Below are 24390 nucleotides of genomic sequence, written 5' to 3' on the forward strand. Positions count from 1 at the left end.
CCGGCTAATTTTTTGTATTTTTAGTAGAGACGGGGTTTCACCGTGGTCTCGATCTCCTGACCTTGTGATCCGCCCGCCTCGGCCTCCCAAAGCGCTGGGATTACAGGCGTGAGCCACCGCGCCCGGCCAATTTTTTTTTTTTTTTTTTTTTTTTGAGACAGAGTCTTGCTCTGTTGCCCAGGCTGGAGTGCAGTGGCCGGATCTCGGCTCACTGCAAGCTCCGCCTCCCGGGTTTACGCCATTCTCCTGCCTCAGCCTCCCGAGTAGCTGGGACTACAGGCGCCCGCCACCTCGCCCGGCTAGTTTTTTGTATTTTTTAGTAGAGACGGGGTTTCACTGTGTTAGCCAGGATGGTCTCGATCTCCTGACCTCGTGATCCGCCCGTCTCGGCCTCCCAAAGTGCTGGGATTACAGGCTTGAGCCACCGCGCCCGGCCGCATGTCGTTTAATTTCAGTAGCCAAGACGAGAAATAATCAGATCGTGAATTAAAGACAGCAGTAGTAGGAGGAAGGTTGGCGAGTTACGTAAGAGTATTACACAAGTGTCCACATAATTTATTGTCTGAAGTGGGATTTATTTGAGAATAAAAGGAGGCATTTGTAAACATTATTCCCCACCAACAGACATAGACTGTAGGAGAGCCAGGATGTATGGCCACTTGGATATTAAGACCTGGCTGAAGGGAAAAAGAGAAATGGATCTAAATGGAGTGTTTACCTTCTAGCTTGAATGACTAACAGTACTTCAATTAACAAAGATTGTGAGCAGTAGAATTATGATGTTTCCTGGGATATGTCTCCATGCTATGGAGAATTTGGTTTTGGTGTGTTGAATTTGAGATAACTGCATGATAGCCAGAAAATGTTATAGGCAGTCAGAAATACATACTTGTAGCTCAGGAGGTAGCTGTGTGATAGTATTGTGGATTTGACTGGAGCTATGGTCAATCCACTGCCTATACTGTCAGGGGATCTGCAAATGTTAGTTGATTTCCATTGGATCACACACCCACTCACTATCAGGAGCTGAGAACAGCTCATGCTCTAATTAGAGTTTCGTATTTTTCCAAAAAGTCCTTTTTCTTAAATTTTATCCATTCCAATGTCCCTTGCTATTTTAAATTTGAAAGCCAAATGTACATATAAATTGTAGCAGAGTTTATGATGTTGAACACATGATAGAAGGGAGTGGCAGAAAGCTTTGGAAAGTCCAAAGAACAACGAAGAGGAAAGTATGTTTCAAACTTATTCCACATTTTCCCTCCTTCCAGAAACCTTTTATGTACTCACCACATGATCTACAGAATCCCAAACCAAAGTTTCCCCAGACATTCATAAAACATGTTCTTATTCGTAATTATCACACATGTAGGAAAGGAGACCTTTGAAATGGACGCAGTATTACTAGCATAGGAGCTCTGTATGGAATGTGAATATCAGCACCGTTTCTGTCATGGGAAAGGACACTTTGGCTGGATTTTCTGGATTTTTTGACTTTGTAAAATGAGAAATTGTCTGCTCTGTATGAAACTCAATAGACCCATCTAAAGTGGTTTCAAACTCCTTGACAAGTAGCTGAATATTTTTGAATTATAATTTATTTCCAATTGTGGACACACTGAGTTGAAAACCTAAAAGGACTTAATGCTTTTGGCAAATAAGGGAAGAAAAGAATCTTGTTCATTAATCAAAACTCCATTATAAACAGAAATGGGTTCTTACGTCACATTGCTAAAAGTGATGGTGGGCAAAATATTGCTTTTGGACTTGGAGTTAGGGACCTAAAAGCCCAAATCTATTCATTTCCCTCAACATTTTTCAGTGACAGTTTCAGTTATTAGGATGTAGCATGTAGTTTCATAGATAAATGAATTAAACGTCAAATATTAGCTTTCTTTACTTAATACACATAGTAGTTGGGTTGTAATAGTGAATGCTCTGGGAGAAAATAAGTATTTTCAACATTGCATTTATAGAACAAACTATTTTAAAACAATTTCACTTAGCTAATTTTGTTAGTAATTTTATTACTCCATTGATATTAGTTCATTTTTACTGTGTAATAATAGAATAAACAATTGTTTTAGGCTTTCTGACCTTCCTTCTTTCCTTCCTTCCTTCCTTCCTTCCTTCCTTCCTTCCTTCCTTTTTTCCTTCCTTCCTTCCTTTCCTTCCTCTCTCCCTCCCTCCCTCTCTCCTTCTTCTCTTTTCTTTCTTTCTCCTTTTTCCTTTCCTTTCCTTTCCTTCTTTCTTTTTCTTTTCTTTCTTTCTTCTTTCCTTTTTTTGTCGTAGAGACAGAGTCTTGCTCTGTCACCCAGGCTGGAGTGCAGTGGCATGATCATGGCTCACTGCATCCTCAAACTCCTGGCCTCAACAATCCTCCTGCCTCAGCCTCCCAAGAAGCTGGGACTACAGACATGCACCACCATGCCCAGCTAATTTTCTTTTCTTTCTTTGGTTTTTTTTTTTTTTTTTAAGAAGGAGTTTCTCTCTTGTTGCCCAGGCTGGAGTGCAATGGCACAATCTCGGCTCACTGCAACCTCTGCCTTCTGGGTTTAAGCGATTCTCCTGTCTCAGCCTCCCAAGTAGCTGGGATTACAAGCATGCGCCACCATGTTTGGCTAATTTTGTCTTTTTAGTAGAGACAGGGTTTCTCCATGTTGGTCAGGCTGGTCTCGAACTCCCACCCTCAGGTGACCCAACCATCTCAGCCTCCCAAAGTGCTGGGATTACAGGCGTGACCCACAGTGCCTGGCGGCCCAGCTAATTTTTTTTTTAAATTTATTTTTTGTAGAGATGCGGTCTTTCTATGTCGCCCAGGATGGTCTCAAACTCCTGGCCTCAGGTGATCCTTCAGCCTCAGCCTCCCAAAACGCTGGGGTTGAAGGCACGAGCCACTGCACCTTGATGGTTTTCTAGCTCTAGACTTTGTGTTTTTACAACATAAATGTGAAAAGTTAGCTCAGACATAGAGGAAACATTCATGCTTCTATTTTAAGTAGCGTGTCTATGTGGCACTCAGAAATTCTTACTTTAGTTGTACAACATCAGAAAGTTCTGTTTCACCAAATCATTTTTACAGATAGAGTATGGGGCATTGATCCATGAGAAGACTTCATTCAACTAACCTTTATTGAGCACCTACTGTATGCAATGCACCATTTCGGATGCTAAAATACTGCAAAGAGGCAGACAAAAATCCCCACCCTGGTGGAATTGGCATTCTGTGACACCTCTCTAAGTGTGTGCCCCCTTCCCTGATGCTATGACTTACAATTCTTTTTACAGCAATTATTATTCTGGGGAACCCAAGGATTGCCTCTTTCTCAGAGCTCTAATGTCAATAACCCTATCATTCTTGGTCATTAGACTTTTGCAAACTGAGGAATTCACGTTTAATGAAAAATTTTAGAGTCCTTTATTTATGCCAGACACTGTGAGTTAGATCTATTTGAAAAGAAAATTAGATCCATCTAATTTTTGAACCATAGTTGAAGCATATTACAAGTAAAGTTTTTATCACTTAAAAATAATTTTCAAGTACTTTCTTTGTAATGTCATTTATTTGTGGAAAGAATTAAGCTAAGGAACCAGATCAGTTGGGTATTTAGCACAGAATTTTCATATACAGCCCTTCAGGAAGTGTTTGGCTATTTATTTTATTTTATTATTTTTTTTAAGACAGAGTTTTACTCTTGTTGCCCAGGCTGGAGTGCAATGGCACGATCTCAGCTCACTACAACATCCACTTCCTGGGTTCAAGTGATTCTCCTGCCTTAGCCTCCCGAGTAGCTGGGATTACAAGCATGTGCCACCATACCTGGCTAATTTTTATATTTTTAGTAGAGACAGGGTTTCACCATGCTGGCCAGGCTGCTCTTAAGCTCCTGACCTCAGACAATCCACCCGCCTCAACCTCCCAAAGTGCTGAGATAACAGGCATGAGCCACCACACCCAGCCTGAACTCTGCTATTTTTAATATTCTAGTTACAGATTGAGACCTGCAGTCATAACCTAAAATACAAGCTCTTAGGATTTTATTAATTGGCAAGATAAAACTAAGGACATGATGTTTGTATAAATGACTTCCATCAAAGCAAATATCTATGAATCGACCTGTTAAAATTGAACTCAAGTCACGTAAACGAGTGTGGACATTTTTAGGGCTTGCTTTTAAAAAATAAATGTCCCCATACTGGTCATTTGGGGGTGCCATTTACAATACTTTCAGGGCATTTTAAATCTAAGTTTAATTTATAGTTTACTTTCTCAGATTGCTTTTAATTACCTTATGTAATATCATGTCTTCTCACACTATTTCTTCCATATCTTAGATTATAAGGAATTATTTTCACTGTTGCCAGAATGAGTAGAGAAATAAAAGTGAATTTGAACTGCCATATCTTCTTTCACTGATTTATTCATTAAATGTTTACTGTCTGTTTATCACCTGCCAGGCGCCATGCTCATCTTTGTTTATGCAACAGTGACAGCAAATAGGCGTTATCTTTGTAGTTATGGAGCTCTGGCCAAATGGGGTTGACAGGGATTCGTGAAGTAACAACAGAATCAAACAAAACATTGGGAATGAGAGGAGTCTCTGCATGAGATGAATATGCAGAGGCAGTGGAGACCTGGAAGCCAGGCTAAGGAGTATTAGTGTCTTTATTCAGAGGGCAGAGAAAAGCCATTCAGTGACTCAAAGCCAACCTTGAGATGGGGACATTACCCTTAGTTATTTGGGTGGAAACGAATACAATCACAAAAGTCCTTCAAAGTAGAAGAGGGAAGCGGAGTGCAAGAATCAGAGAGATGGCATGGTGCAAAGGACTCAGCCCAGTGTTGTTGACTTTGAAGCTGGTGAAAGGGCACCACCGGCCAAGGAACGCCAGAAGCCTCTAGAAACCGGAAAAGTCATGAAAATACATTCTTCCCTGGAGCCTCCAGAAAGGAGTACAGGCCTGCCTTGATTTTAGGCCAGTGACACCCATTTCAGACCTACAGAAGAGAAGACATTTATATTGTTTTATGCAGCTACACTCATGGTAATTTGTCACAGCAGCTATAGAAAACCAGTACACGAACGCATTTAAAACTCACACCAAACCTATTGCACTGGCTGAATTTAGTGTCCTTATTTTCAGATAAAGGGAATGAGGCTCACTGAGGCTGCTGGAGTTGTTTGCTGAAGCCCACCTTCCTCGAAGGTCGTCTGTGGGGTTAAAATTCTGTATCCTACAGCCAGAAAGACAAGCGTGAATGCTAGGAGAAGTTGAGGTACAGAAATCAACATGGTAGCTTCGGCAAAGTTGAGTTTGGAAAGCCTCCACATGGGAGAGGAACGAGGGAGCGTCAGCTCTTCATGGGACTAGCTCAGGTGGAAGTAGACGTTTGGGAGCTGTCAGCAGAAAAGTTTTTCAAGCCATGGGAATCAATGAAGTGATTGATGGAGGTGACACAGAGAGAAGATGCAAGTGCAGTGAACTCAGACAAGGCGAGATTTAGGGCTAACAAAAGGGAGGGAACCCAAAAGGAGTGCCCCGTGTGTCACTCTTGATGCTGCCTCCTATGAAAATATAATTGCATTGTAAAATATGTAAAGGATTTTTAGGATATGGAGGATCCCCAGGGCAGCCAAGCCTCCTCGTATTCCTGTAATATAGCCACCCCAAGTCCCCTGGCTGCTCTTCACCAAAGACCCTCAGTCATCTGTCATGCTCCGTTCTCATGTCAGCACTTTGACACGTGCTGTGTATTCCCTGCTGGTAGAGCTTTTAAGCTGCCCAGTATTGTAACCATGGCCATCTGCAGCTGTTTAAATGTAAATTAATTAAAATGAAACAATAAAGAATCTAATTCCTCTGTTAAACAGAGGACATGTGAAGTGCTTTATAGGCACAGGTGACTAGTGTTTACCACAGACAGAACATTTCCATCCCAACCGCCAGTTCCGTCGGACAGGGCTGGCTGAGAACGCCCTCCCACAGGTCTCTGCAGTGCCGCTACCCACTGCCACACCTTCTTCAAGTCCTGACTCAGAATTGAACACGCGCCAGCCGCCTTATATAAAACCAGCACTTTTTGTCAATCCACCCTACTGCTCTTACCTTCTGGGGTTTTTTTTTTGTGGGGGCGGGGGCGGGGGGGACGAAGTTTTGCTCTTGTTGCCCCAACTGGAGTGCAGTGGCGATCTCGGCTCACTGAAATACCCGCTTTCCGGTTTCAAGAGATTCTCCGGCCTCAGCCTCCGGAGTAGCTGGGATTGCAGGCGCCTGCCACCACGCCTGGCTAATTTTTGTATGTTTAGTAGAGAGGGAGTTTCACCATGTTGGCCAGGCTAGTCTTGAACTCCTGACCTTGTGATCTGCCTGCCTCGGCCTCCCAAAGTGCTGGGATTACAGGCGTGAGCCACGGTGCCCAGCCACCTTCTGTATTTATATGTAGACTTACTACCTTCTAACATAATACCTATCTTACCTATGTATTATATTTATTCTCTGTTATTATTGGCCCCATTTCTATGTAAAATTCAGGAGGGCAGCAGCCACTCCTGTGTGATTATTTCACTGCTGTTGAATGGAAGAACATGAACACACTCAGTGATTGATGTCAGCCTTGTGAATAGCCTATAATTCTTTTTTAAAAAAATAAACGCTTGATGTCTGCTATGTAAAAATTAAAACCTCTAGTACGTGATTTCTCTTTTAACTAAATGCCCTGAGTGCCCACTTTTATATCTGTTTGCTTTCTCTCATTTAAAGTTCTTCTTTTCTGGTTCCAAAGTGCTCAAAGCAAAGTTCCCACTAGATCAACCCAATTTCATCAAAGAGTTTTGTCCTCTGAAAACCCCCATCAAACACTTGGCATGATGTTGGGGACAAGATGTTAATCACCTGCAAAATAGTGCCGTTTGGTGCCATTTCACACCCCTTGGACACACTGGGGTGATTAATAAACCCGAGACTGTCAAGGCCTGCTTTCCCACACTCATTGAGTTGCTTGTCATTATTTTCTCTTTTTTTCCCCCACTTTATTGTCCAAAGTAAAGAAATGTACAGAAAATATGCCTCTTGCCCTGGGAATAAACATGTTCAAAAGGTCAGTCTTCTGGCCTGTGTTTGAGAACACCAAGTCATATTTCAGTAGGGATCAGCCATACAGAAATGCCATGATGCACTTGGTTAAGGGGGAGTGGGAAGCATATATCCCTATCCTTTTGACAAAAGAACTTCTTTATGGCAATACGTAACAGGAAATAAACATGGATAGCCAATTCTGTAAGTGTGAAGGCAATGTTTTTGTTCTTGTGTGGATTCAATAGTATCTCGCCTTTATTTAAACAAAAAATGTAGGATTGAGAAACTTCTGATGATTCTCTTCTACAACAGGAATTACGAGAGCTGTTGCTAGGTGTTACCTTTCACTATAGGGCTTTGCCTGCTGTAAAAACCACGGCTAGGTTATTCTCAAGACATCTTTTGAATCATTTTGCTATGACTTTACTAATTTTTTTTTTCTACTTAGTACTTGCACTTCAGCACAGGTTTTCCCTTGGCAGTATATTACTTTTTTCCCTTACTTTGTTCTTAATCATTAAGTATTCAGAATTATTAATTATTATAATTATTAAGTAATCAGAATCTCACCTCCTTTGGCTCACCTGTGCATTTACTGGTCACCTGTAGAGTTTCATTTCCTCTCCTTTTCTCCTCTCAAGTTCAAGAACCCCAGGCTACATGGAATGTAACATCCAACCTATTATTTTTGGTTGTGTGTTTTGGCATTGTAGATCCTACTGTCAACCGATATCATGTGCGGTGGTTTCCTGAAGTGTGTGCCCACAACAGAACAACCGGATCAGAGGCATCATCTGGCATGACCCACGTAAGGACATGATCTCTGGGCCAACTTGATCTGTGAACATAATTAGACCGGAGGATATACAAACTAGACATGTCAAACAGATAACTCATTCTCACAAATCAGCTATTGAGTAATGACTTGATGGAAGTGGAAAACAGAATGATCATTATATTCACTCATTATTTTATCCATTCACACCATTGCACTGGGAGCTTACTCTGTTACCATCATAGAGCAAAACCTAAAGTGCAGAGACTAAAGACACAGTTCTTAAAGAACTCCCATATTTCAGGTGGAAATATGCCTGAGTATCTGTGTGCTTCATCTTAACTGGACAAAACCTTTGAATTATTTTCTGAATTTTGACACGTCACTGTGATCTAAAGGTGTAATTATACAAGTGAATGTCTATGTGACTCTATCATTTCGCACCATGTCCCTAAATGCCATCAGCTCAGTTAGTGAAATAATCTCCCTGTCCTGTATAGCATGCACCAATATTTTGACTTTTAACTTTAAGAGAACATTAAACTCTCTGAGGATAGCAACTCTGTCAATATTGCCCAAAATATTATTCTAAATATTTTGGGGTTAGTACATGAATTATAGATTAGAATCAACAAACCAACACAAAATGTTTAAGAGGTCATTGTATTATACAAAGTGTATAATACACTTTGATGGCAATTTATATGTAATACCTCAGGACAGTTTAAAAAATCCAAAAACATGGCCCCAAACATACAGTGTTTTGGTTTGTGATATGTAACTAGAATATTTTTGTTTTGAACATTTTCTAAAGCAAGCACCATATTTTAAGAACCAGACCTACTGGCATAATTTTAAGATAATGAGATAAAACAAGTCACTGGATTTTCAGAAATACACAGCTTCTTTTTCTGTTTTACTGAATTTGATTTGTCTCATGTTCACCAAAGTTTCTCCCTTTATTTATCCTTAAATTAGCTCCAATGTTTGTGACCTTCAGTAAAATAATTCAACAGACATTCTTTTTTTTTTTTTTTTTTTTTTTTTTTTGAGACGGAGTCTTGCTGTGTCGCCCAGGCTGGAGTGTAGTGGCCGGATCTGGGCTTACTACAAGCTCCGCCTCCCGGGTTTACGCCATTCTCCTGCCTCAGCCTCCCGAGTAGCTGGGACTACAGGCGCCCGCCACCTCGCCCGGCTAGTTTTTTGTATTTTTTAGTAGAGACGGGGTTTCACCATGTTAGCCAGGATGGTCTCGATCTCCTGACCTCGTGATACACCCGTCTTGGCCTCCCAAAGTGCAGGGATTACAGACTTGAGCCACCGCGCCCGGCCTATTATAATTTGTTTTTATGCTACAATGGAGCATCCACTAATTCACTTACTGCTGCAGATGTCTGCCTCCTATGCAACATGAAAGCAATCTTGAAATATCTGTGAAACAGGATCCTTAATAGCTAACCTTGGATTCCAATACAGTCCCATATAAAGAGCAGATTTATTTCCAAACAAAAGCAATTCAGAGTCCCAAAGAGACATGGCGGCCTTGGCTTGGGCTTGGGTTGGGCTTGCATTGTCCAGATTGATTTGTTTCCTATTCACTGTTTATACTAACTGGCTGCAGAGTTGGGTGCACCCCATCTCCTGTCACCATCTGGATGAAGGGCCAGCAGGCCTGGAGGTCACTCCCCATCTCTTTTGAACATTCAGTGCTGTGTCACCTGCAGCCACTTCCACTCCTCCCTTAAGTAAATCACTCAAGCCTCAGTTTTCATTTTAATTATTGTCTCATGTTTTTCCCGTCAGCCCTGCTGCTTTCTAGCAAGACCCCCACCCATCATCCAATGAGTACCAGAGATGTTCCATCTGTGCCTTTTTTTCTCCCTTAATATAATTAAACACACACATACACACACACATACAAAATCATGAAGTCTCACTGTGTTGCCCAGGCTGGTCACAAACTCCTGAGTTCAAGCGATCCTCCCACCTCAGCCTCTCAAGTAGCTAGGACTATGACACGAGTCACCATGCCCAGCTATCCATCTGCACTTTTATATATATACATTAAGAATTGGTAAATACAAAACAGAATGGATAAGTGCAACTTAGCCAAATATAAAAGAAACAGAGGTACACACCTATTATCACAGGAAATGTCATCTTTCGACATTATCGTAAAGTTATATTCTTAGCCCCTGACTCCTTACCATTTAGCCTCTTTCTTTTATTTATGTTTAATCACAACATTATGGCAGAAAACAGTAACAGCACTCCAAAAAAGGGAAAAATTACATTGCTAAAGAATATCATTTTTTAACAGAAAAACTTACATATAAACTAATTCTATGTCTCAGAGAAGCTGGCATTAGTTTCTTTTTAACTGAAAAAAGTTAGATTTGTATTTACAGCTTTACACCACTGCCTGCACTGCTGCCAGCTCAGAAATGCTGGTTGTGACCTTAGAAGTAGCGTGCTTTGATGAGGAATTATTATGATACCGTTTAATTCTAGAAGGTGTATCCCGCAGCCATGGGAGTGTTTCACAATTGTCATTAATCAAAATGTGGACAGTGCGTGCTTTGTACTTTTATTAAAAGCCATATTGCACACACTAGATAGGAAAACATCCTTGTTGGATGGAATATGATTTCAGTTCTTGCCAGTGGCTTTTAATCCCTAATGAGACTTATTGCTAGCATAATTCTCTTTCTCTTGCTCTAGGAAAATTATATAATTCTTGAAGATCTGTCATTTTCCTGTAAGTATAAGGTGACTGTCCAAGCAATACGGCCAAAAGGTCACTCCAAGGCAGAGGCCATTTTCTTCACTACTCCACCATGCTCTGCTCTTAAGGGGAAGAGCCACAAACCCGTTGGCTGCCCTGGCGAAGCAGGTACGTTTTCACCTGAAGGACTTCTGCATCTAGGTCTAAGGTGTCAGCAGCACTTTGCAAACCTTGCCAAACTGCATTTCACAAGACCAGAAAAACCAAAAGTGCCTCTCTTTCTAAGTTGTGTAATGATGGCCCAATGTGGACAGAAGATATGTAGGAATGAATGTGTTATTTTAAAGCCTAACAGCCTTGGAAAGATGTCCTTTGATAGTAATGTTACCCTTTGGAAATGAAGGCAAACATTTAGATACCGCTTGTGTTTTGGCAAAGTTTGATATAATTATTTCATTTTTATCCCACCTCTTTGCTGTGTGGATTATACTCACACACTTTCCATGCCAACCTAGCAAACCTCACATCTGTACCTTCCAACCCCTTTCCTTGCCAAAGTCCCTGTCTTGCAGTGGGAAAAACTCTTTTAAATGCCCTGGATTTGACCAGGCTCATGCCTGAAATCCCAGTACTTTGGGAGGCTGAGATGGGAGAATCACTTGAACCTGGAGTTCCAGACCAGCATGGGCAACATAGCAAGATCCTGCCTCTAAAGAAAGAAAAAAAAAAAAAAAGCCTTGGATTTAATAACTCTTCTAACAGCTTCAATATTTACCTTCTCACTGCAGTCCATGCTATTCTTTAAGAAATAGTTAAGTCCTGCCAGGGTCTAAACTGCTCTCCTGCTTCCAACTTCAAAAGAGCATTCTAAAAATGACCCCCGAAAGATTGGAAGGAGCATTTAGTACAAAGGTGTCGTGAGGAGATTCCTACTCAACCTATCCCCATATGTCAAAGGGGTGATTGCCTGAACCCATGTTTAAAGAACGAAGTCACATTGCTTCTATTAATATCATCCCACAGACTGGCCGCTGAAAATTCCTACAGTGGATCCCATGGGCACACCTTCTCCAGTCACCTAATCCTGGTTTTCCTTCTTGCATTGCTGCAGGTCATGTTCTTTCTAAGGTGCTAGCTAAGCCTGAGAACCTTTCTGCTTCATTCATCGTCCAGGATGTGAACATCACGGGCCACTTTTCTTGGAAGATGGCCAAGGCCAATCTCTATCAGCCCATGACTGGGTTTCAAGTGACTTGGGCTGAGGTCACTACGGAAAGCAGACAGAACAGCCTACCCAACAGCATTATTTCACAGTCCCAGATCCTGCCTTCCGTAGGTCCCACCTCTTATACTATGTCCGTGTCATCGGTATCTACTGCTCCTTTATACTGACCTTCAGAGGTGGCTACCTCTGTCATTCTGTGTGCTGTACAATTGAGTCTTATTTTTGCATTTTCTTCTTCTGAGTGCTTTTGCAAGCATTAACACATTACAAATGTGACTGTGCATAGCTAAGAAGTAGCATAAGCTGCCATCTAGATAAAGTTTGATGGCTAGAGCCAACTCATGAGAAGACCTTACCCTATCTTGTATGTAAGTGATTGAGCCATTTTCTTCTATCTTTGTTAACCTCGTGTCTCTCTGGTCCAAGTGGACATGCCCTGTTTGAAGTGTTGAATTGGAGAGGGTTGGGGGGGAATAGCTAAAAGAAGCTTGTTGTTTGTCTGTCTTCCCCCCAACTTCAAATTTGGCTCGAGGCTGTAATGAGTTGGCCTGTCTTCCAGGTCACTTAATTCCTTGGCTTCAGAAAAAAAAAAAAAAATAGTGTGGGATTTTGCCCTCCCTGAAAATGCCCTTAGAGTAGCCAACTACCGTTATAAAATCCAAAAGGGGGGTGGGGCGGGGGAGGGAAAGAAACACAACTGAAATCTCAGAAGGAAAAATTCCATGGAATTAGAGAGTAGTTATTCTATAAATGTACTAGGTTTTATTGAGTTTTGAGAAGAATGTGTTGGCATAAAAATAAACACTTTCAGTTGTGGGCATTGATAGATACTGTGTTTTAAGAAAAACAGTTGGCTCATTCACTGAAATTTGGATTATCAAGAATTCATATCACAAGATGTGCAACTGAAGACTTTAAACCATGGAAAAGTCTTATGTTAAGAAATTAAAAAATAAATAAATAAAATCCCAGGAGTGAGCCCTGAGAACTGGCACCTCAGTATATTTTAACTCTGCCAAGTGTCTTAGGCTGCCAAGAATTGAGTGAGGTGCTAAGAAACCATATGGCAGAGAACCCCCACAAATGAGAAAAAGTCTATAAATTAAACTGTGCCTTTACAAAGCAACCAAACTTGCCTGTGTATGATATTCTCCAGTGGGGGAAAACCTGTTCTAGGCTCTCTGTGCATTGCGCGTTGTCTCTGAAAGGTGGTCAGTGAGCATCCTCTTTTATGTTATCCCCTTAGGATCACTATGTCCTAACAGTGCCCAATCTAAGACCGTCTACTCTTTACCGACTGGAAGTGCAAGTGCTGACCCCAGGAGGGGAGGGGCCAGCCACCATCAAGACGTTCCGGACGCCGGAGCTCCCACCCTCTTCAGCGCACAGTGAGTGGGGTGCCAGGGCATTAAGGCGTCCTGTCAGGTCTTGTGAACATAGAGAAAAATCTTGCTGGAAAATGAAAACAAATAAATACACTATTACAGGTTTCTATGAGATAGGGAAATTGTCATCATCTGAAATTCTTTCTCCTGGTTTGTACCAACTTACTAGATTCTACTCCGGTACCTGTAGTATAAAATGCATAGTTGATGCTTAATTGCTCTTTTTCTCCCTCCCTTCCTCTTCCCCCCTTTTCTCCCTTTCTTTGCTCCTTCCTTGTTTCCTTTCTCCATCCCTCTCTCCTTCCCTCTCTTCTTTTCTCCTTTCCTCTATCCTTCCTTTATTTTTTTTCCTTCCTTGCATTTTTCCCTATATAATGCATGCTTTTTTCCTTGTCTTTTAAATCATAAATACATACAGGAAAAAAATCTATAGTTTCATATCAAACTGAAATATTTTTAAATCAATATTTTCAAATATCACAATATAGGAAATAATATTTTCCTAAGGAACTTATGTTCTTGTTACATAGATATTACTGTAATAAATGTCATGAATTTTCTTCATGATATGACCCAAGTCCACCTACTTTATTTATTGCTAAATCAAGTAAAATTTAAAAAGAAAATTGTCAGCTAGATTTTCAAAACAGCCTCTTGCTGATTTTTTAAATTATGTACTTCGTTTACTTTATTTTCAAGCTTAAATTTAAAAAAAAAAGTGTCTGATGATTAGTGTGTGGATAAAACATTGAGAATTAGTCATAGTTTTAACTCTGATTTTTTTAAATGATAGATTGGTATGCTTATAATTGATAACTTGGTATGTTTATAATTTGAAGAAAAACAAAAACTATCACAATGGGAGAGCTTGATAGCCTCTAAAATTTTTATCGAATAAATGCTTTTCTGATATTCCTTCATAGAAATTCCATTTAACAAAAGTATTTGATAATTTTTAAAACTTCTTTGAGCAAATAAAAAAGGATTATGGTTTGATTGAATAAGTGTGAGCTTAAGGAAAGGAGCTTGTCTTTTTCTTACTATTTTATGGTTTAGGAAGGCATCAAAGAGGAAGAGAAAAACAGGAAAAGGAGAGAAAGAGTGTGGTTGTACATTCAGATTCAGAATAGGAGAGACATGGTCATAGGAAGGAACATTTGCCAGGGTCTCGTGCTTTTTCTACAAATAAAAGTAATTCTATCATTTATTTGATACATATAAATGGATGTGACTGACATATTTTGTCACTTTTTAGGATCTCATCTTAAGCATCGTCATCCACATCATTACAAGCCTTCTCCAGAAAGATACTAAACTGTTCAAAAAGATTTTTTGAAATTGGACAGATGTGTAAGCTTGTTGAACTTCGGCCACGAGACATGCACACTTCCAGAGGCAGTGGGAACTGCTCAGAGGCCCGTACTCTCCTATGTGACTTTAGTGCAGGAAGAACTTCTGTTAATCACAGATGCATCTGGAGACAAGTGAGAAACAGTAGATTGGTGAAGACAGACACCAGTTCCCTACAAGCTTGGAGAAAATGAAGAATAGGCCTGTTTAATGCTAAATTTTGTTTTCATGTATGGTGTCACTTATTTCTATTGAATTACAACAGAACTCAGTTTTCCCTGAATTTGGAGTACCAAACTCTGCCCCAAAAAGGAGAGTAACAAATACACAATTCACACATAACACTAAGCCTAAATCTAATCAATAAAATATATTTTTGACAAAATTATTGATTCAATATGAAAAATCAACTAAGATTATACAGCTTTGTTTATTCAAATCTTTCCTAAGATCATTTTTATCCTAGGTGATTTTTAAATGAAAATGTGTAATCTAAAATATACCAACGAATTTAAATCTAAAAATACTCCTACTTTAAGTACCTTATGCTGCTCTTTATGCAAAGGTAAATGAAAGTTCCCTCTATAAATTATGATTTACAAAAGACACCCAAGCCAGAGGAACTCAATGAAATAAGCTGCTAACCAGATTTTACCTTGGAGAAATGAAAATTATTTCTTGGGGATGCCTTTTAATATTTGATCGTATTATGTGAGAGATTTTCCTGATATGTTATCTTATTTATATTTTCCCTTATTTTCCTCAATGTGGATAACAGCTTTTGGTGCACTTTTGTTTCACCATCTGAAAATTCACAAAACTCCTTGCTTCAAATGAAAAAATCCCAACTATTGAGCATGTTTAAATCTTTGCAGAGATTTGCCTTTTCTTAAGCAAAGAAAGGTATTTGTATGCTAGAATATTCTTGGTAATGTTTTAAAAAGGCCTTTGATTGATAGAGAAGGACAGTTGCTTGCATTTAATTCACCCATATGCTTTCAAATCTATTATATCTTACTTTTTGGAAAATTTTTTATGCTACGAATTAGTGCCTGGTAGCATGAACTTAAGTCAAAACGTGTTTTCAATATGGAGTGTTACAGTGTATGTTGTAACAACCTAAAACGCAGAGATGTTTAATTTAATACTGTTTTTTTCCTTGAAGGAATACTCACATACGTGGTTTGAAATGTGCATAGATGTGCATGTCTATATAATTATAAATGCATGTGTATATATATGCAAATATATGTACATATACATATATATACACACAGACACATGCATATACATGAATATACCTTGAGCATGAATCCCTGAAGAAATCGTTTTCATAGCTCACCAATAGTGAGTAAAGATACAGCTCTTTTAAAGGTCATAAGGATAATATATTTTCCCCATCAGTGCTGATTCTGAGAAAAGAGCAATTTATCAAAATTAAACACTGTAAAAGAAAGGTGTCCACATGTCTTCACCTACCTAAGTAAAACAGGAAGAAAATCAGTAACATTATCCTTAGGTTTTGACAATGGTGCTTGCTTCTCGTTGTTCCACTGTTTCCTGAACTCATGCAGATGCCTGGCCATTCCTGGGAAGAGTGGATAACTCAGAAGTCCTTGACTCCACGGCTTCACTGCAGTGTCTAAAGGCCGAGGCAAATTAAAATGCAGAGAAAATACTTTTCCGATGTTGATGCATGTCTTTAGGAAACACATTTATAAACAAGGATACCTGATAATAGATACTGAAACCTGTTTCCTGTGTGTTAAACTATTTTTAAAGTGGATATTCCAGGAGTGTTTTGCAGCTTTGTACAAGTAACATAAATTGGACACCTGATAATGAAAGTTCATGTTGGTTCTGAATGGTTTTCTGCAGCTCCTGTCACAGGTTGGGATGGATTTATCACATTGAGTCGTGAAATTACCTGGTTCTAAGAATTTTTGAATGGCGAAAATAGAAAACAGTCTTCATTTGAAAACATCCCTAAGCTTGAATAAATGGATACCATAGATAGCTTCTCTAAAACTATGTTTTATTCTGGTGTCATCACCAGCATCTGAATTTCAAGTTCTTAAAATTTCAAAAATTAAAATTTTTCATTATCGGCTATCCATTTATCTTTTACATGAACTTGTCATGAACAAATCCAAATGTTTATGCCAGCAAATTTTTGTACTGTTACATAAAAATGCTGGAAGTCTATACATAGATACAAAATATTATTAAATTAGTACATAAATTTAATTTTATAAAATTTAATCATGCTTCTTTTGTCTGGGTAATAGACATTGTACAGATATTTTTAGTTCAGATGGTGATTCTGAGACTTACATCTCCCTTAAAAAAATCTAAAGCAGCTCTTATGGGCTTCTAATTTTGATATAAATAAATAATTTAAATTTTATTGGTGTTATTGGAAGAAAAATGCTATTAATGGGCTAATAAAAAACGTGTTTATCTTGTGGATTTTAATAAGCTCCAATATTATTCAATGATCAAAAATATAGTTACAATTTTTTGAATTTTAAAAATGTGATTGCTCTAATAAAGGATAAAATCTATGTTTTTTAACAAACATAGTTTTGGTGCCTAATTCTGTAATATGTTTTATTGAAATTAGATTCATTTATTTAATGTGAGAAAAATATATCCAGTAATAGTATTGAAACTTTAAAAAATTGAGCTCATCAAAAATATTGTCACCAAATATAGGTGGTTAATTTGATATACATTGCAGTTACATGCATTATTTTTATTTACAACATTTGCTCCTTAATGATGAATGTATCTGTGTTACCCTGTTTTTCTACCTGGAACTCCATAGAATGATGTTTGCAAACCAACGTGATCTTTTCAGTCATTCACTGTTTTAATATGGCATGGTAGAGAAGATAAAGTTTGTGGCAGGTAATTTTTTGTAATGTGTATTAAACGAAGTTCAAAGATTAGAAATACATCTGTGTCCTGAAAACCTTAGATACATAGCCGACTATATACAGAGGTTCATCTCAACCTCAACACTATTGACTTTTGGGGCTGGATAGTTCTCTGTTATGGGGGTTTGTCTTGTGCACTGTAGGTTTTTAGTAGCATCCACACTTTCTCCTCACCAGATGCCAGTTGCACCCTCCCCCAAGTTGAGACAACCAAAAATGTCTCCAGATATTGCCAGCTACCCCATGAGGGACGGCACCTCTGGTTGAGAACCGTTGCTAGAGAATGATCTTTACTGAATAGATGAGAATTTGCCCTTCATAAGAAACCTGGTAAATTTCTAGAGCAAGTCCCAAAAACTAAGGGACAGCTAAGAAGTTATTATGGTTAACTTCAAAGGCCTCAACTGTGTCTTTTATGTCCACTAAACGACTTGATTAAAAGACAGGATTTTGACTTGTGTCTGTATCATACAAGTACAAATACTAATTTTGCCCTATGTATCCGTAAATGTCATTTGTGATATTGACTTATTTATTTAATGCTCTTTCTTATGCCGTGGGTTTTCAAGTTTACTCATTTCTATGGTTGCAAATAACTCTAAAACTTATTATATAAACTTTCATATTATAGGCAGAACACAATGGCTAAATATCTGTTGCATGTACTTTAAAGTTTATTATAAGATATAAACAGATCTGTAAAGATGTTGACTCCTACCTGTGATTTTGCATGCCCAGACTCAGTGTCAGGTACGGAGAGGATTCTCATGACTGTCTTACCTCTACTGAATATTTTAGTGAGTTATATGATTTACGGAGTGATTAACAGAGGTCTATATAAAATTATTTTCCCCCTTTACTTAATTATATTGTAGTGTGCAGATAACAAAACTGCTACCTTCTCATCCAAGTGGTCTGTAGAATTCATGTCCCTTACAGTGGTCATTTAAAGTCAATATTTATTTATGTATGTAATAAAAAAAAGGTGGATTTTTGTGTATGTCTGTCATGTTATTTAGAGCGAAATAATCTTGTAAAAATGTTTTGTAAAAAACAAAAAAGTATTGTAAATAGTCTTGATATTCTGTGACTCATTATTTTCATGTTAGAGTTTGTACATACTGGTTCAATAATAAAGTATCCTTAAACCAGATCAAGGAATCGACTCATTTATTTCTTAAAGAAACATTTTTGCTGGGCACAGTGGCATGCACCTGTAGTCTCAGCTACTTGGGAGGCTGAATTTGAAGGATCACTCGAGTCCTGAATGTTTGAGACCAGCCTGGGCAACATAGCAAGGCCCTGTCTCCAACAAAATTTAAAAAAAAAGAAAAGAAAAGAAACTTTATTGCATTTAAGAAGAAAAATGGACAGTTCCTGCTGCCAAGGAGATTTAAAAAGCCTCTTTCCATGTCAGTGTGAATGGAATTTGAGGTCTGGTAAATGTTAACAAGACAGCACTTCATCCTAATGAAAGTATCTTGCAGTTTGACAATCAACACTTCAGATTTCTATCATCATGTTTACGATTGTAACTTCTGATGGTTTTAGTGGTATATTAAGTCAGGGATATACAGTTTTAAGCTGTTTTTCTTTTGTCACCAATATTTATTCTAAAATTGTAGATATATGCAATGCCGATAAGCATTCACCTGTATTTCAATACTACTCAATTGTTTTTCAATACTACCTACTATGGTGAAAGCCTTTAAATCTCCAATATCTAAGCAGAGTTTTGAGAGGCTTGTACATCCCCACTTTGACATGCAATTGACCCATAACTGCTGATGAATTGGAAAAAATGCCTAAGGAAAAAAAGCATAAGAAATAAAGGCTTTTAGGGTATTCACCGAAATAATACATATTGTACCCATTAAGTAATTTCTCTTTCCTCCCACCCTCTGAACCCTCCCACCCTTCCAAGTATTTATTGTCAATTATTCTACATTCTGTGTCCATGTGTACACATTATTTAGTTCCCAGTTATAAATGAGAACATGTGGCATTTGTCTTTTTGTATCTGTGTCATTTCAATTAAGATAATGGCCTCCATTCCATCCACGTTGCTGCAAAAGACATGATTGCATTCTTGTTTATGACTGAATAATATTCCATTGTGTATATAGGGACAACTTACATGCTGTTGATCATAAGATAAATTAACATGACCTCTATGGAAAACAGTATGGAGATTTCTCAACTAAAAATAGAACTACCATTTGACCAAGCAGTCCCACTACTGGGTATCTACCCAGAGAAAAAGTAATCATTATATGAAAAAGATACTTACATGTTTATCGCAGCACTATTCACAAGAGTAGAGATATGGAAGCAGTCTATCAAGGCTATCAGTGGAGGATTGCTTGACGCTTTTATGCCATCTTGAGGTTACAGAAAGAATGGGGGCTCGAATCTTGGCAACACAATTTATGGGAGGGGGAGAAGAGAAGTCCTGACTAGCAAAGGTGGTCTTGTTATGCAGATGAAACCTCCCAGGTCGCAGCCTTTAGAGAGAATAGATGGTGACTGTTTCTTTCAGACCTTAAAGGTGTCAGGCTTTTAGTCAATTTTTCCTAGATCCAGACACGGGGGCAGGGAGTGGGTGTCAGAGAAAGCCTGGCTGCAGCAATGCATCAATGCAGATTTTCTCTACATCCACAGATGTACATTTCCCCCACAGAAGACAGCTTTGTAGGGCTGTTATTTGCAGGCCCTCTGAACAGCCATCTCTAAATAAGTCAAAGAAGGGGTATTTGGGGGTGAAATATTTTGATTTCTTTCAATGGCTGCTGCCGCCACCCTATAGCATGAGCACACATGCAAGTGGCCCCAGGCTTGACTCTCCCCAGTCCCTGAGGCCTGAATTTCCTGGGAGTTTTCCAGGAGTTCTTATCCACTCATTGTCTGAGGCTTCACTGAGCCAATCAGCTGCACAGCCTGGGCACCTCACACTGGTCTCCAACCTCCATTCTTCATCAAAGATCAGAGAGGGTAGGGCTATTGACCCAGAGATCGGGCTTGAAGTTTGCAATAAGAATCCAACTTCCTTCACATTCTTTTACTTCTTGAGCAACACCACAGGGTAAACAGGTTCTTAGGGCCAGTGGAGTGTCCTGGCAGGGACTGAAAACCCAAGAAATATTTTTAGTGTTGTTTCCATTGGGGAGGTGTTTTTTACACAAATGAGTCCTGAGAATACAGCTTTGTTGTAAATTGGAGACAACTTTTACATATACCAGCCATTGATGGAGCATGGTATCAACGGAGAAAAAACTGAGGGGATACAAGAAAATTTTTTTAAAAGAGTAAGAGGCCAGGCATGATGGCTCACACCTGCAATCCCAGCACTTTGGGAAGCTGAGGCGGGAGGATCATTTGGTGCCCGCCTGGGCAACATAAAGAGACCACATCTCTGCAAATAAAATGGAAAATTAGCTAGACATGGTAGTGCATACTTGTAGTCCCAGCTACTCGGATGGCTGAGGCAGGAGAATCGCTTGAGCCCACGAGGTAATGGCTGCAGTGAGCTATGATCACATGATTGAGCTCCAGCCTGGATGACAGAATGAGACCCTGTCTAAAAAAAAATAAAAATAAAAATTGTGCCCTCTCTTGTGCAGAAACACAGAGAGTATGCCTGACTATCCTTTCTCTGCCTTGGTATTCCTACCCAAAGTAAGGATTTTGCCACTCACTTCATGGTTACTATGAAGATGGTCATGTAACAGTGCTTGGAAAAATCCAAGCGTGTGTGTGTGTGTGTGTGTGTGTATGTGTGTCTAAAAATGTCAGATCGAAGACACCAAAAGCAATCCCAACAAAAGCAAAAATTGGCAAATGGGATCTAATTAAGAGCTTCTTCATAGCAAAAGAAACTGTCAACCGAGTAAACAGACAAACCAGAGAATGGGAGAAAATATTTGCAAATTACGCATCTAACAAAGGTCTTATATCCAGCATCCAGCACCGATAAGGAACATAAACAAATATACGAGAAAAAAAAAAATCTCATTAAAAAGTGGGCAAAGGACATGAACAGACACCTTTCAAAAGAAGACATACACGTGGCCAACAAGCATATAAAACAAAGCCCAGTATCACTGATCATTAGAGAAATGCAAATCAAAAACACAATGAAATATTATCTCACACGAGGCAGAATGGGTATTTTATTAAAAAGAAAGAAATAGCAGGTACTGGCAAGGTTGCAGAGAAAAGAGAATACTTATACACTGTTGGTGGGGGTGTAAATTAGTTCAACCATTGTGAACAGCAGTGTGGCAATTCCTCAAAGAGCTAAAAACAGAAATACCATTTGACCCAGCAATCCTATTACTGGATATATTCCCAAAGACATATACATCATTCTACCATAAAGACACATGCATGCAAATGTTCATTGCAGCACTATTCACAATCACAAAAACATAGACTCAACCTAAATGCTCATCACTGGTAGACTGTATAAAGAAAATATGGTACATACACATCATGGAATACTATACAGCCACAAAAAAAGAAAAATATCATCTCCTTTGCAGGAACATAGATGGAGCTGGAGGCCATCATCCTTAGGAAACCTACACAGGAACAGAAAAGCCAATACCACATGTTCTCACTTATAAGTGGGAGCTAAATGATGAGAACACATGAACACAAAGAGGGGAACAACAGATACTGGGACCTACTTGAGGGTGGAAGGTGGGAGGAGGCAGAGGATCAGGAAAAATAACTAACGAGTACTAGGCTTATTACCTGGGTGATGGAATAATCTGTACAACAAACCTTTGTGACAAGAGTTTACCCATATAACAAACTTGCACATGTGCCCCTGAAACTAAAATAAAAGTTAAAAGAAGAAAAAGAAAATTGAATGAATCACATAAAAAAAAATTAAAATGCCAAATCACTAAGGTGGGGGGGTGGAAGGTTTGTAATTCCTAAAACAATTTAGAGCAACTAATAGAAAATTGGGTTGGTTGTGTTTGTACCAACACTTCTTGATATTCAATCCCTGGCAGTGATGGAATGAAATTTAGAATAATATGAGGAAACTGAGCAGTTTTTGTAAGATCTGTGTAATAGAAGGTTCTAATCTACAGAGGGCACAGTAAGAAAAATTTGGAAAAGTGAAATCTAAGAATGGAAGCAAAATAGAATTAAGAGGGCATTTAGAAAGTAAGGCAAAGAAAGAATAAGATAAGGGTGGGGAGAGGAGAGACCATGAAATCAAAGACATAAGTACTGAAGACTACAGTTCTTTTGCATCATAACTAAGGACCAGAGGTCTGATTTAGATGCCACAGCAAATTTTGAAATGGGAACACTGTAGAGTAAATGTTACTGAGTAAATGTTACATATATTCTATATATGAAATTCAAGTAGTTGGGAGAACTAGAACTGATAAGGAACAATGTGCAGTCCAGGGCTCCCTGTGTTTTGTGAAATTTAAATTCAAATCCAAGCCTTATGTCACTTATCAATCTTATTTTAAAGGAATCTCTCCCTCTCTCTCTCTCTCTCTCTTTCTTTCTTTCTTTTTTTTTTTTTTTTTACTTTTTGAGAAAATTGTAGATTCACATGCAATTGTAAGAAATAATAGAGATTATGAATTATCCTGAACCCTTTATTTAGTTTCCCACAATGGTGACATCTTTCAAAACTACAATATAGTATCACAACCAGGAAATTGACATTGATACAAACCATATCCTTTATTCAGATCTCACAGGTTTTATATACACACAGTTGTGTGCGTGTGTGGGTGTCTGTATGTACTTGGTTCTATTCAATTTTACACACAAATTATTTGCAATCTGTTTACACAAATGAGTCACTGTGTTTTAAGTAGATAAACATCTAGGGGACACACAGCGACTTAAAGAAATTAGTTTTAAGGAGGTATTGCATATTTTTGCACATTTCCCTAGGGCTGAGTGCCATTTACTTTGTGCTGATTTTAACTTATAACATTCTAGGAGTGATTGACTCAATATGCACGTGATGCCATCTTCAATTTCTGCCCGTGAATTGTTTTCATAAACTAGCCAAGCACATAACAAGTCTGTTTAGAAAAATCCATCTTGTCCAAGGAAACAAAATGTTTGAGTATGTAAAATCTATAGATTTGAAAAATCATTTCACTGAGAGAAATCCTGGTGCACGTTTATAGTCTAGACGTGGATTTGAGAAAAGAAAAAGAACAGTGAAATCTTTATTGGTTAGAAAACTAAAGATTGCCCAAAGTAGAAAGAATAATCGAGTTTCAGATTAAGGTAATACTTAAAGATTGAGTTTTGCACAATTGACTCTGATTATTAGCACAACTCTGACCCTGGGTCAGAGGCTTTCAAAACTGGCTGCCTATTAGAACTCCCAGGGGAGCTTTTAAGAAGTCCAGTGTCCTCTGGCACCTAAAGATCAGGAGAGAAGTATGGACATTGAACATTAGTGCTAGGTTAAAGGGTCCCCAGGTGATTCTAACATGTGCCCAGTGCCGCAAACCACTCTCCCAGACCCTGAGAAGCCATTGAATGATAAATGTTAGAAACACTCCTGCTTGCAGAGCTAAAGAAGCAAAAAGTCATAATGAAGCATCGCATTTTTATCTCAGCGCACCAGAATATATTGAAGTTTTTCTCCTCAAATTCCCTGGATTAAGTTATATATAAAGACATAGATGCAGACATGAAAATGCATGCAAATGCATACACATGTAGATAAATATAGGTATAGCTACCACAGGCGTCTTCCTTTCGATCTTCTTTTGAGTATAATTGGGAATTTATCCTGAGAAATACTGATAAAATATAGGGCTAGGCAAATATAATTTGGGACGCTGAAGAGTGTCATTAGTAGAAACGACTTCTCTTTTCCGAGCCTTGTGAAATAGCTTTCAAGGGGCAGCTGGTAG

The 24390-nt window shown here is 38.8% G+C and overlaps 1 protein-coding gene across 2 annotated transcripts in view; it reads left to right on the forward strand.

The window, feature by feature from the left end:
* LOC105478101 (anosmin 1) overlaps positions 1-18629 on the forward strand; it is a 216462-nt gene extending 197833 nt beyond the window's left edge. For both annotated transcript variants that reach the window (XM_071089005.1, XM_071089004.1), the window contains exons 10-14: positions 7791-7885; positions 10574-10745; positions 11689-11909; positions 13049-13190; positions 14443-18629. In XM_071089005.1, the coding sequence (XP_070945106.1) occupies positions 7791-7885; positions 10574-10745; positions 11689-11909; positions 13049-13190; positions 14443-14501 (689 nt within the window). In that variant the 3' untranslated portion in view covers positions 14502-18629. The remainder of the gene's footprint in view (positions 1-7790; positions 7886-10573; positions 10746-11688; positions 11910-13048; positions 13191-14442) is intronic.
* The last annotated feature ends 5761 nt before the right edge of the window (positions 18630-24390 follow it).

Source organism: Macaca nemestrina, chromosome X (genome assembly GCF_043159975.1).
Source record: "Macaca nemestrina isolate mMacNem1 chromosome X, mMacNem.hap1, whole genome shotgun sequence".
NCBI classification, from domain to species: domain Eukaryota; kingdom Metazoa; phylum Chordata; class Mammalia; order Primates; family Cercopithecidae; genus Macaca; species Macaca nemestrina.